Source organism: Coregonus lavaretus, assembly GCF_964263955.1.
Source record: "Coregonus lavaretus genome assembly, contig: HAP1_SCAFFOLD_288, whole genome shotgun sequence".
Classification (NCBI taxonomy): domain Eukaryota; kingdom Metazoa; phylum Chordata; class Actinopteri; order Salmoniformes; family Salmonidae; genus Coregonus; species Coregonus lavaretus.
Window position 1 is genome coordinate 42384 of NW_028165217.1, and position 15026 is coordinate 57409.

Consider the following 15026-nt stretch of genomic DNA (forward strand, 5'->3'; position numbering starts at 1 on the left):
ACCAAACAGCCCTGCAATGGGACAACAGAGAGTTTCTGTATCTTAACGATTATGAGATAATAAAGTGAACCTTTTTACTATTATATCAGTCTGTTGTGTCATTATATCAATGGCTGTTCTCTGTTGTCTCTTGGTCTGGTCTGTTGGCGAATCAGAGTTAGGGTTACAGATGTTAAATCTTAATTTGATCACCTTGTTGTTGCAGGAAATTCAAACTTGTAATGTATTCAAGGTATAAAAAGGCATGTAAAGTTTGTAATTACCAAATTTCAGATTTGATTTGCCCTAACAAAATGTATCAACCCCTACAAAAATGTCAATTAATTATAATCCACACAATAATTCACATTTCCTGTTGCTGCAGGATTATTTTCCTGCTGTTAGAAACCGGTCAAATTAAGATCCAACACCTATCTAACACACACACACACACACACACACACACACACACACACACACACACACACACACACACACACACACACACCTCAACTGGAGACCTTATTTAGAAATGTAATAAAACAATTTGAAGGTAGCTCAGCAGGTAGGGATGGGGATTTGGGATCAGGCACCAGCATAGGTACAAGATCGAATCCTGGCTACGGTAGATTCTTTTTTTTTTAGGTGAGACCAACCTGTCTTCCCATTGTTATTCCAATCATTTGTTTTATTTTAGTGTAGTCTATGATAATCTTTTGTCTTTAGCATTCTAAATAATACCACGGATGCACCTGGAGGCAAAAAGGGTAAATAGGATGTGGGATGCGAACCCCACATACTAACTAAATTGAGTTTACCACACACACACACACACCTATCCATTGCGCCATTTTGGACGCAAAGGGAAAACTATATAAAACAAAGGGTTCAGAAAGTCTCGGTTTACCGTCACTAATTAAAGTGCAATTTACCTCGGATCGCGTCTGGCTAAGAACCCAAGAATGAAGGTTATGTATGTAACCACGGTTATGTGAGCTATTGGAACACTCAATTTTTTTTTTTTTACATTTTAGTCATTTAGCAGACGCTCTTATCCAGAGCACCTTACAGTTAGTGAGTGCATACATTTTCATACTGGCCCCCCGTGGGAAACGAACCCACAATCCTGGCGTTGCAAGCGCCATGCTCTACCAACTGAGCTACAGGGGAGCTCCAATATGGTATCCCTCCGCGCGGCAGGATACATTCTGAGTAAGAATTTCAGATTAGCCCCGTGTACTGGGTCGTGCTGCGGCTGACCCCTTTAAATAGCTGCTTTCACTCCAACCCTGTTCCTGGAGATGTTACCGTCCTGTAGGTTTTCACTCCAACCCTGTTCCTGGAGATGTTACCGTCCTGTAGGTTTGCACTCCAACCATGTTCCTGGAGATGTTACCGTCCTGTAGGTTTTCATTCCAACCCTGTTCCTGGAGATGTTACCGTCCTGTAGGTTTGCACTCCAACCCTGTTCCTGGAGATGTTACCGTCCTGTAGGTTTTCACTCCAACCCTGTTCCTGGAGATGTTACCGTCCTGTAGGTTTTCATTCCAACCCTGTTCCTGGAGATGTTACCGTCCTGTAGGTTTTCATTCCAACCCTAATCCAGCACACCTGATTCTAATAATTAGCTGGTTGATAAAATGAATCAGATTAGTTACAAGTGGTGTTGGAGCCAAAAACCGACAGGACGGTAGCTCTCCAGGAACAAGGATCTACAACCAGAGCTGCTCATCGAGAAACATTTACATTTAAGTCATTTAGCAGACGCTCTTATCCAGAGCGACTTACAGTTAGTGAGTGCATACATTTTTTTATTTTTTTTATTTCATACTGGCCCCCCGTGGGAATCGAACCCACAACCCTGGCATTGCAAATGCCATGCTCTACCAACTGAGCTACATCCCTGCCGGCCATTCCCTCCCCTACCCTGGACGACGCTGGTCCAATTGTGCGCCGCCCCATGGTCTCCCGGTCGCGGCCGGCTACGACCGAGCCTTAGACCACTGCGCCACTCGGGAGACTGGCAAAGATTAAAAAGACTACTGTGGCAGTATACAATGCATTCGGAATGTATTCGGATCCCTTTACTTTTTCCACATTTTGTTACGTTACAGCCTTTTTCTAAAATGGATTGCTTTTTTTTTTTCTTTACTCATCAATCTACACACAATACCCCATAATGACAAAGCAAAAACAGGTTTTTACAAATTTATAAAAATAAAACAACTGAAATATCATATTTACATAAGTATTCTGACCCTTTACTCAGTACTTTGTTGAAGCACCTTTGGCAGCGATTACAGCCTCGAGTCTTATTGGGTATGGCGGTACAAGCTTGGCACACCTGTATTTGAGGGGTTTCTCCCATTCTTCTCTGCAGATCCTCTCCAGCTCTGTCAGGTTGGATGGGGAACGTCGCTGCACAGCTATTTTCAGGTATGTCCAGAGATGTTCGATCGGGTTCAAGTCCGGGCTCTGGCTGGGCCACTCAAGGACATTCAGAGACTTGTCCCGAAGCCACTCCTGCGTTGTCTTGGCTGTGTGCTTAGGGTCGTTGTCGTGTTGGAAGGTGAAGCTACGCCCCAGTCTGAGGTCCTGAGCGCTCTGGAGCAGGTTTTCATCAAGGATATCTCTGTACTTTGCTCCGTTCATCTTCCCTCGATCCTGACTAGTCTCCCAGTTCCTGCCGCTGAAAAACATCCCCACAGCATGATGCTGCAACCACCATGCTTCACCGTAGGGATGGTGCCAGGTTCCCTCCAGACGTGACGCTTGGCATTCAGGCCAAAGAGTTCAATCTTGGTTTAATCAGACCAGAGAATCGTGTTTCTCTGGTCTGAGTCCTTTAGGTGCCTTTTGGCAAACTCCAAGCGGGCTGTCATGTGCCTTTTACTGAGAAGTGGCTTCCGTCTGGCAACTCTACCATAAAGGCCTGATTGGTGGGGTGCTGCAGAGATGGTTGTCCTTCTGGAAGGTTCTCCCATCTCCACAGAGGAACTCTGGAGCTCTGTCAGTGACCATCGGGTTCTTGGTCACCTCCCTGACCAAGGCCCTTCTCCCCCGATTGCTCAGTTTGGCCGGGTGGCCAGCTCTAGGAAGAGTCTTGGTTGATCCAAATTTCTTCCATTTAAGAATGATGATTGCCACTGTGTTCTTGGGAACCTTCAATGCTGCAGACATTTTTTGGTACCTTTCCCCAGATCTGTGCCTCACACAATCCTGGCTCGGAGCTCTACGGACAATTCCTTCGATCTCATGGCTTGGTTTTTGCTCTGACATGCACTGTCAACTGTGGGACCTTATATAGACAGGTGTGTGCCTTTCCAAATCATGTCCAATCAATTGAATTTATCACAGGTGGACTCCAATCAAATTGTAGAAACATCTCAAGGATGATCAATGGAAACAGGATGCATCAGAGCTCAATTTCGAGTCTCATAGCAAAGGGTCTGAATACTTATGTAAATAAGGTATTTATGTTTTTTATTTTTAATACATTTGCATCAAGGCAAAGGGTGGCTATTTGAAGAATCTCAAATAGAAAATATATTTTGATTTTCTTAACACTTTTTTGGTTACTACATGATTCCATGTGTGTTATTTCATCGTTTTGATGTCTTCACTATTATTCTACAATGCATAACATTGTTTTTAAAAAATAAAGAAAAACGCTTGAATGAGTAGATGTGTCCAAACTTCTGACGGGTAGTGTATATAAACTCAGCAAAAATGACAAACGTTTAAGGTGCATGCCATGACCTAGTGTGCTGGAGTGTGTGATCAATCATGTTAATAAATCCCTACTAATTTCTACCTCCCCCCAAAAAACCTTCCACTGATGCTGCTGATGGTCATTAGTAGCCTACCAAACTTGTAACTGCCTGGTACTCAGCACTCTATTGTCCCTCTAATCACTTTGACATCAAATTAAATGTATTCGAAAATCTAATCAAACACTTCATGAGAGCCCATGAGCTCATGTTGCGCAACATTTCTATAGGCTATGCAATTGCTTGAGTAAACAGAGTGATGGCCTCTATTAATTAAATAAATAAATAAATTCATTAAAAATCCTACAATGTGAATTTCTGGAGAAAAAAAATCAACTATGACAGACAAATTGAGAATTTTTTCCCCAGAAATTCACATTGTAGGATTTTTAATGAATTTATTTGCAAATTATGGTGGAAAATAAGTATTTGGTCACCTACAAACAAGCAAGATTTCTGGCTCTCACAGACCTGTAACTTCTTCTTTAAGAGGCTCCTCTGTCCTCCACTCGTTACCTGTATTAATGGCACCTGTTTGAACTTGTTATCAGTATAAAAGACACCTGTCCACAACCTCAAACAGTCACACTCCAAACTCCACTATGGCCAAGACCAAAGAGCTGTCAAAGGACACCAGAAACAAAATTGTAGACCTGCACCAGGCTGGGAAGACTGAATCTGCAATTGGTAAGCAGCTTGGTTTGAAGAAATCAACTGTGGGAGCAATTATTAGGAAATGGAAGACATACAAGACCACTGATACTCTCCCTCGATCTGGGGCTCCACGCAAGATCTCACCCCGTGTACCTATGATGAAAATTACAGGCATCTCATCTTTTTAAGTGGGAGAACTTGCACAATTGGTGGCTGACTAAATAATTTTTTCCCCCACTGTATTACCCTCAGAGCAGTTAAGAAGAAGACAAGGGCCGTGTCCGAATACCCATACTAGCGTACACCATATTTAAACTGCATACTATGTACTCATCTTCGCATGCTATTTAGCATGTATGCAGTATAGAGCCCCACAGTGGAGGTGTCATAATATCCATAAAACCTTGCGGTCAAACAGGGAAATGGTTCTAATTGTTTTTACACTATTTATTTTTCCCATAGGGGATTTTAGAAACAATTCAAATAAGGGCTCTGTTTCGTGTAGGCTTACCCTGGCGTGACATTTTGATAACCATGTACAGTTGAAGTCGGAAGTTTACATACACCTTAGCCAAATACATTTAAACTAAGTTTTTCACAATTCCTGACATTTAAATTAGTAAAAATCCCTGTCTTAGGTCAGTTAGGATCACCACTTTATTTTAAGAATGTGAAATGTCAGAATAATAGTAGAGAGAATGATTTATTTCAGCTTTTATTTGTTTCATTACATTCCCAGTGGGTCAGAAGTTTACATACACTCAATTAATATTTGGTAGCATTGCCTTTCAATTGTTTAATTTAGGTCAAATCTAGGGTAACCTTCCACAAGCATCCCACAATAAGTTGGGTGAATTTTGGCCCATTCCTCCTGACAGAGCTGGTGTAACTGAGTCAGGTTTGTAGGCCTCCTAGCTCGCACACGCTTTTTCAGTTCTGCCCACAAAGTTTCTATAGGATTGAGGTCAGGGCTTTGTGATGGCCACTCCAATACCTTGACTTTGTTGTCCTTAAGCCATTTTGCCACAACTTTGGAAGTATGCTTGGGGTCATTGTCCATTTGGAAGACCCATTTGCGACCAAGCTTTAACTTCCTGACTGATGTCTTGAGATGTTGCTTCAATATATCCACATAATTTCCGTTCCTCATGATGCCATATATTTTGTGAAGTGCACCAGTCCCTCCTGCAGCAATGCATCCCCACAGCATGATGCTGCCACCCCCGTGCTTCACGGTTGGGATGGTGTTCTTCAGCTTGCAAGCAACCCCCTTTTTCCTCCAAATATAACGATGGTCATTACGGCCAAACAGTTCTATTTTTGTTTCATCAGACCAGAGGACATTTCTCCAAAAAGTACGATCTTTGTCCCCATGTGCAGTTGCAAACCGTAGTCTGGCTTTTTTATGGTGGTTTTGGAGCAGTGGCTTCTTCCTTGCCGAGCGGCCTTTCAGGTTATGTCGATATAGGACTCGTTTTACTGTGGATATAGATACTTTTGTACCTGTTTCCTCCAGCATCTTCACAAGGTCCTTTGCTGTTGTTCTGGGATTGACTTGCACTTTTCGCACCAAAGTACGTTCATCTCTAGGAGACAGAACGCGTCTCCTTCCTGAGCGGTATGACGGCTGTGTGGTCCCATGGTGTTTATACTTGCGTACTATTGTTTGTACAGATGAACGTGGTACCTTCAGGCGTTTGGAAATTGCTCCCAAGGATGAACCAGACTTGTGGAGGTCTACAATAATGTTTCGGAGGTCTTGGCTGATTTCTTTTGATTTCCCCATTATGTCAAGCAAAGAGGCACTGAGTTTGAAGGTAGGCCTTGAAATACAGCGACAGGTACACCTCCAATTGACTCAAATGATGTCAATTAGCCTATCAGAAGCTTCTAAAGCCATGACATCATTTTCTGGAATTTTCCAAGCTGTTTAAAGGCACAATCAACTTAGTGTATGTAAACCTCTGACCCACTGGAATTGTGATACAGTGAATTATAAGTGAAATAATCTGTCTGTTAACAATTGTTGGAAAAACTTGTGTAATGCACAAAGTAGATGTCCTAACCGACTTGCCAAAACTATAGTTTGTTAACAAGAAATGTGTGGAGTGGTTGAAAAACGAGTTTTAATGACTCCAACCTAAGTGTATGTAAACTTCCGACTTCAACTGTAAATCTCACTCGAACAAAGTGACTTTTATCAATATACAGTACCAGTCAAAAGTTTGGACACACCTACTCATTCAAGGGTTTTTATTTTTACTATTTTCTACATTGTAAAATAATAGTGAAGACATCAAAACTATGAAATAACACATATGGAATCAAAAAAGTGTTAAACAAATCAAAATATATTTTAGATTTTAGATTCTTCAAAGTAGCCCCCCTTTGCCTTGATGACAGCTTTGCACACTCTTGGCAGTATAAGGTTAAAGCTTAGCAAAGTTACACCTCAATTTCTTCGAGCTATTATATAAAATCGATCAGAACCAATCAGAATTCTGAAGTCTGACAGATTTTTTTTTTAACAGAGCCTGCCTGTTGAAGCTGAACGTGCAGAATGCTCCACATATGGGGAATGCATGCTGATTGGTAATACGATAGCTTGTTTACATCACACTTCCTTGTGATTGGTGGATTGTAGGTCACCACTGCCAACCCTCTGTCTGGAATGCATGCCTAGTGGCTAACGTTAGCCAGCTCGAGCTAGCTAGTGAGCTAGCATACAAACTCGGTAGCAGAGTAGGTTCTCTTAATGACGGTGGCAATAGTGGATTGTGGGTAGTTCCGAAGTTATCAGAAAATAATATTTAAAAACTCCAAAACATATATATTTTTTGAGTTATAGGTAACCAGATCGTGACTACAACTAATTACTAAGTCTTTGACCACACTGTTACTTTGGTGAGTAACAATTCCTGCTTCTTACCCTCTGACCATCTAGGTCAGACAGTAGTTCAGAGTATATGACAGTTAGGGTCTGGGCTGGGGAAGCAGGGCTCCATCCGTTAGCGATCATGGGTGGAATTAGGGGAAGGGGGGACCAGGGCCAACAGGACAGGAAAGCCTGTGCAGATCCAGTGGAGGGCGGGTCACAGGAAGGGAGGTCACAGGTTGGGAGGACACAGGTAGAATGGGATCAGAGACGGGATGGTGCTTAAACCATAGAAGAAGTCAAGCACGTGGAGTAGGGTGGTATAAGTGTCTGCCTCTGGAATACATTCATACCGTTGCAGCATGGGTTCGAATCCGACCCACTGCTTTTTCAGCAATAAATCCTCCCATATTTCCTCTCTATCCTGTCCAAAGCATATCATGTCAGGGAAACAGAGAGATTGACAGTTCACATCATCAAACCACACACGCTTTGTGACATATCCCTCAGGCCAGGGTCGATCTTGGTTTATGGGAGGCAAGAGAAGGTGTGTTATGTGAATTATTTAACAAACTATTTCAGTGTCTCTGTGCGTCTCCCAAAAGGTTGTAAGTCTTTTGGATTTAAGAAACGAACAGAGTCCCGGTCTGCATAGTCAGAGATTTATTCATTGAGAATTCTGCCATCACAATTTCAGAGTCCATCTTTTATACTCATATGTCATACAAAAATCCCTCCCCTCTTTAGGCGGGCTGTAGTTTTCCACTTTAAAACTGCTCTCCTGACCATCAGTTCACACACACACACACATTCACACACACACACACATACACACACACACACATGCATTCCTTAGTTATCGCCGTCCTCATACTCCTTAAAAAGCCTAACCGTTTCTCTCCTCCCTAAATTGGGAGGCCTCTTTATCTTGGTTTCTCAGTTGTCTGTAGCCAGTTCTCCTTGTCCTTTGTTATCTGGTCTAACTCTTACTCACATTGCTAAATAGTAGCTCAATGTCATAGTCTTTACTGGTCCTACACTCACACATTTCTAACACATTTCGCACAGTTTCAGGGTGTAATAATTAGTCATTAATAATTATTCTGTCAAGGTGCTTTATCAATTCCAAGACACGTAAACAACTTTAGAGCGGTAATATCAAACACCAATACCACCTTACCCTGGCACACTGACTTTTATTGAAGAGAGATAACACAGAGATAACACAATGAAAGGCACAGTCAGTCTAACTTTCTAGTTTGAGGTCAGGTTATATAATGTCAGAAAAACAGAGAGATTGACAGTTCACATCATCAAACCACACAAGGTAAGTTTTCTTATGCAATTGAGGGAAATCATGAAAGGCGGCAGGTAGCTTAGTGGGTAAGAGCGTTGTGCCAGTAACCGAAAGGTCGCTGGTTCTAATCCCAGAGCCGACTAGGTGAAAAATCTGTCGATGTGCCCTTGAGCAAGGCACTTAACCCTAATTGCTCCTGTAAGTCGCTCTGGATAAGAGCGTCTGCTAAATGACTAAAAATGTAAATGTAAAAAATGAAAGGTTTAGCGGTCTCGTGCACTTTAAAAGTAGCCATGCAACCAAATCTGGAGCTGCATTAAATGCATCAGTTAGAAGTGAAGTGTGCATTCAAGTTATACTCTATTGTTTAACCTTTTACTGCAGTGGGCTAAATCAGGGTCACACAAAGTGTTTCTTGGTAGTCTTAAACAAATCTACTTTGAAACCAAAGTATACACCTCACACACATGGTTATGGGCTTAAAACAAGAAGACACCTGTACCAGGTCAGGTATAGAGTTGAAATGTATTCCATTTTGAGTTTGCATCCCAATATTACACTTTATATACATCACAGAAGACTGAAATATAACAAAACTGTTTGACATAGAAACACTGGATTTTCTTCGGGGTTTTTGAAATAATGTTTATTAATTATTAAATTATAAAAAAAATATGAATAACATTCCACCCATGAGGCCACTAGGTCATTTGACAGCGGGAAAGGCTATTGTTACATAATAGGGAATGTTGTGCTTCAAGAAATCTGAGGGATGTATAGATTATTAGAGGAGTCATAAGATTATTTCCATGTTTTTCTTTTTTGTTATGAAATCTAGTTATTTACAACCTCAAGGCATGACGAGCAGTAACATGGGTCATCCTCTGATAACGCCAGGCTTACTACTTCTAATGCTGATACCCTCCATCACAGCTGATAGCTCCGGTAAGGTTGAACAACATGCAGTTGAGTAAAGTGCATCTAGACAAGATTATCTCTGTTTACATCTGCAAACCTTTTTTTATCACAGCATTAACATTTTATTTTATTATATTATATTATATTTGACAATTCATTCAAAATACATTAAATGTTACTCCAGACAACAGATACCCAAAATAGTTTAGGATACATACCCAAAAAAGTCAAGAGACTTGTTTCCATTGTGGTCTCTATATTATTATTATTATATTAATGTTTTCCTGTTGCTGTACTGTCCTGTAGCGGTCTCTAACTCCTTGATATTAGCCATGGCCATAACTCAAGGAAAATCAATAGTAGTTGTTTCCTTCACAGGTTCTGTTGTCACCGGCTGTGAGGCCTGCCACCTGTCATGCCTCTCTGCTCACCAATGAGGTCGAGGTCGAGTCTTCCTCATCCAAGTTAGTCACCTGCAACTGTAAATCAGGCTTTGTCGGCGACGGCATCACCTGCTACGACCTCCAGCTCTGCGCTGGCGGCTCCTGCTGTCGTCAAGGTTACCGCTGGTCCTCGGAGCTGGGTTGTGTGGACGTCGATGAGTGTTCCCTCCCCGACCGACCCTGCACCCCTCCTCAGGTCTGTGAGAACACCCCCGGATCCTTCGACTGCCTCGTGCCTCCTGAAGACGACCTCCGCACCAGTCCTCGTTCTGACTCCCGTTCAGTGCAGTTTCAGTGTGGGGGGAGACGGTGTCCAGTGGGAGAGGACTGTATCAGTGTTGGTGGAACATCCCTCTGTGCAGACCCCTGCCAGTTCTACACTGTACTGAATGATGCCTGGCGGTCCACCACCAACAACGGTGCAGTTAATGGCGAGCACTGTGACATGTCTGTCAACTGGCAGGGCTGGTATCGCCTGTTCCTGGGGAACACCAGTGTTCAGATGCCAGAGAGGTGTGTGGAGAGGTACATGTGTGGAACCCACGCCCCCATGTGGCTCACAGATCCCCATCCCCAGCTGTCAAACAGTGTGGTTCAGAGGGGCGTCTGTGGGAACTGGGCAAGTGGCTGCTGCTCATTTAAACAAGGTCCCATCCATGTCAACGCCTGCTATGGAAACTACTATGTCTACAAGTTTGTCCCTGCAGTAAACTGCCACTTGGCCTACTGTGCAGGTATGTACCATGCTCATCTCTGATTCTTAAGGACATAAAGAATATTCAAGCTGTCTGGAATGCACTCCATCACGCACCAAATATATTACCCCTATCCCTCCTGTCCTCCCAGATGTCAACACCAAGGTGTGTTCTACCTGTAGAAACGATGAGACCTGCATGAGTGAGGATAAGATCAAATGGAGGTGTGTGTTAAAGAAAAATGAAAATAAAGATGCGCAAACATTAACCCAACAGAGACACTACCAACAGCAAAGATTAGGAGTTCATCAATATATCTTTAATTTGTGTGGGTTTTGTTATGTAAACTGCTGCGTTTATTTCATAGCTCTGGAGCTGGTCTGTGGGCGGAACTTCATACAGGTGGGCCTTCAAATGGTTAACCAGGAGGCCGGACGTCTGGATCCTTCCTCTGCTCACCTGGCCGACCCCAGGTGCTCCGCCCACCAGAAGGCCAACGGCACGGTGTGGTACCAGGTGGAGCGCAGGGAGGGACGCTGTGGCAACACTCTGGAGGTGAGAACACATTACCTCAATGTGTCCCAAGAGATGATGCAACACTGGAGGAGTAAATTACAATGTAATGGATCTATCTTATGCCCTTTTGTCTTTTCTCCAGACCAACGCCACCCATGCTGTCTACTCCAACAGCTTTTGTTTACCCATTTAATGCAAGAAACGACTCTCTCTCCCGACCCGTGAGCCTTCCCTTCTCCTGTGCCTATCCCCTGGAGACAGAGAGCAGCCTGGATGTAGCCATCAAACCCTACCTGCTGTGAGAAATAGGATTTTGTCTTTTTGTAGGCCTACTTCTCCCAAACTGTTTGTTTTTCATTTAATCATCATCTAACTTCATCATCAACACAAGCTCTCATTATAAACTACATTTAGTCTTAGCATTATATACTAAATCTGACTTCCAAAGGATGAGGCTGTCTAATCTCTGGTTGCTTCATGTTCACCTCTCGACAGAACGGAGGGTGGAGTTTCAGGTTTAGGTGCCAAGGCCAAATCCTTCATGTCTCTGTATCGAAACTCCAACTTCACAAAGCCTTACCCACCTGGAGAAGTCCTCCTGCCAGTGGGCTCGGCCTTGCACGTGGGTGTGTCCGTAGACGAGACAGACGACCAGTTGGTGGTTATTCTGGAGAATTGCTACGCCACTCACACCCCCAACTTTGATGATCTCATGCGATACGTCCTTATTCAGAACAGGTCTGTCCATGCATTCTTGAGTTGTGTGTGACCATTTACTAAAACAGTTTTTCTGCATGAATATTTACATTTAGTATTCAGAAAGTATTCATGCTTTTACTTATTCCACATGTTGTGTTACAGCCTGAATTCAAAATGTATTGAATATTATTTTTTTCTTAACCATCTACACACAATAACCCATAATGATGAAGTGAAAACATGTTGTTGTTATTTTATGCACATTTATTGAAAATGTGCATAAAATGCATAATTTACATAAGTATCACACCGCTGAGTCAATACATGTTAGAATCACCTTTGGCAGTGATTACAGCTGTGAGTTTTTTGGGGTAAGTCTGTAAGAGCTTTGCACACCTGGATTGTACAATATTTGCACATTATTAGCTCTGTCAAGCTCTGTCAAGTTTGTTGCTGCCCATTGCTGGACAGCCATTTTCAAGACTTGCCATAGATTTTCAAGCTGATTTAAGTCAAAACACTCAGGAACGTTCAATGTCATCTTGGTAAGCAACTCCTGTGCATATTTGGCTCTGTGTTTTATGCTATTGTCCTGCTGAAAGGTGAACTTGTCTCCCAGAGTTTGTTGGACAGCAGACTGAACCAGGTTTTCCTGTAGGATTTTGCCTGTGCTTAGCTCTATTCCGTTTCTTTTTATCCTAAAAAACTCCCTAGTCCTTGCCGATGACAAGCATACCCATAACATGATGCAGCCACCACCATGCTTGAAAATATGAAAAGTGGGTCTCAGTGATGTGTTGTGTTGGATTTGCCCCAAACACAACGCTTTTTATTCAGGACATAAAGTTAATTTCTTTGCCAAATGTTTTGCAGTTTTACTTTAGTGCCTTATTGCAAACAGAATGCATGTTTTGGAATATTTGTATTCTGTACAGGCTTCCTTCTTTTCACTCGGTCATTTAGGTTAGTATTGTGGAGTAACTACAATGTTGTTGATCCGTCCTTAGTTTTCTCCTATCACAGCCATTAAACTCTGTAACTGTTTTAAAGTCACCGTTGGCCTCATGGTGAAATCCCTGAGCAGTTTCCTTCCTCTCCGGCAACTGAATTAGGAAGGACGCCTGTATCTTTGTAGTGACTGTGTGTATTGATACATCATCCAAAGTGTAATTAATAACTTCACCATGCTCAAAGGGATATAACTTATTAAGCAAATTTTTACTCCTGAATTTATTTAGGCTTGCCATAACAAATTGGCTGAATACTTATTGACTCAAGACATTTTAGCGTTTAATTTTTAATGAATTTGTATAAATTTCAAAAAACATAATTCCACTTTGACATTATGGGGTATTGTATGTAGGCCAGTGACACAACATCTCAGTTTAATCCATTTTAAATTCAGGCTGTAACACAACAACATGTGGAAAAAGTCAAGGGGTGTGAATACTTTCTGAAGGCACTGTATTTAATAGAGTTTTTCTATGCACTGCGTGAAAATGATTCGGTCACAGGTGCCCTAGTAACCAACGTCAGGTGAGGGTGGAGGAGAGTGGCTCATCTCTCAGGGCTCGCTTCTCTGCTCTGCTGTTCCTGTACCAGGGAGACTACCGGGACGTCTTCCTGCACTGCAGCCTCAGCATGTGTGACCAGAGGAGCTCTTCCTGCACTCCAGTGAGTCCTGAACTCCTCCACAGTCTCTCTCTCTCTCTAGTCCTGCTGAGTCTCTCCCTGGTGTTCCTGCTTCAGTGTCTGGTGTCTCTGCTGCAGTGTCTGGTGTCTCCCTGGTGTTTCTGCCTTAGGGTCTGTTCTCTCTGACTGTCTTTGGTCTCTCTCCTCAGATCTGTGGTAGAAGAATATCCCGCTCTGTCTCCACCTCGGCCTCCCAAGAGTCCCTTACCGTCGGACCAATCACCTGTGAGTATTTTTGATATCATCGCACTCACCTCAAAGTAACTTGTGCGCAGTCAGACACACACATACACACACACACCTCACTGGTAACCTTGTCTTTGCACTGTTTGTCTTCTAGGGACCAAAGGGCCCGAGTGAACCAAACAGCCCTGCAATGGGACACAGGAGAGTTTCTGTATCTTAACGATTATGAGATAATAAAGTGAACCTTTTTACTATTATATCAGTCTGTTGTGTCATTATATCAATGGCTGTTCTCTGTTGTCTCTTGGTCTGGTCTGTTGGCGAATCAGAGTTAGGGTTACAGATGTTAAATCTTAATTTGATCACCTTGTTGTTGCAGGAAAGTCAAACTTGTAATGTATTCAAGGTATAAAAAGGCATGTAAAGTTTGTAATTACCAAATTTCAGATTTGATTTGCCCTAACAAAAAATTTATCAACCCCTACAAAAATGTAAATTAATTATAATCCACACAATAATTCACATTTCCTGTTGCTGCAGGATTATTTTCCTGCTGTGAGAAACCAGTCAAATTAAGATCCAACACCTGTGAATGGAGGTTCTGATAGAATTTAATCTCGTTCCTGGCTTTTACGTTCTTTATTTTTGTCTTCTACTTAATGTTTCACACCTTAACTTGACTAAACAGCAGGACCTGAATCATTTACAGAGAAGGTTGTTTCCTTCTTCAACTATTAGGCTACATGACCATATTTGGTCGTAGGCCCATTGCTATGGTGTTGAGTATGTTATTTACTAAGGTTTTCTAATTGATTGATCAGGCTTAATATTATTTGTACTCCCTTATAAGGGTGCAGCCATTTAAAAAAAAAAAGTATGCGCTAACTTCATACATGAGTTTCATGGATTCACAGGGACTCTAAACATTGAATACCTAGCTCTCAAATTGTTCAGGCATGTAGAAGTGACTTAACAAAACACTTCCTGTATCGTCTAAAAGCCATAGAGAGAGGGACAATGCCTGTGGAAGACTATGGGTCTGTCTCAAATGGCACCCTATTCCCTATATAGTGCACTACTTTTGACCCTCTTAGTAAACAAAAGTAGTGCACCATATAGGGAATAGGGTGCCATTTGAGGCTGTTATTAGATGAGTGGGAGCAGTTCACCTTTCCCTCAGCGTGAGTAGTTTACATAATGTCATCATGGTGACAACTGGCTATTGTTGGTCATCTAAAGCAAAGAGAAAAGGGTTGGGAACATTAGGTATTAAGTCAGATCTTTTCTTGTTATTAATCCGCT

The 15026-nt window shown here is 42.3% G+C and overlaps 1 protein-coding gene across 1 annotated transcript in view; it reads left to right on the forward strand.

Moving 5' to 3' along the window:
• Positions 1–7420: 7420 nt before the first annotated feature.
• LOC311116120 (uncharacterized protein) overlaps positions 7421–15026 on the forward strand; it is a gene marked incomplete at both ends in the record, with an annotated part of 30411 nt that continues 22805 nt past the window's right edge. Inside the window, 8 exons of the mRNA XM_084191252.1 lie at positions 7421–7516; positions 9872–10670; positions 10783–10857; positions 10999–11186; positions 11405–11445; positions 11643–11885; positions 13361–13520; positions 13688–13763. Coding sequence (XP_084047378.1) covers positions 7421–7516; positions 9872–10670; positions 10783–10857; positions 10999–11186; positions 11405–11445; positions 11643–11885; positions 13361–13520; positions 13688–13763 — 1678 coding nt within the window. The remainder of the gene's footprint in view (positions 7517–9871; positions 10671–10782; positions 10858–10998; positions 11187–11404; positions 11446–11642; positions 11886–13360; positions 13521–13687; positions 13764–15026) is intronic.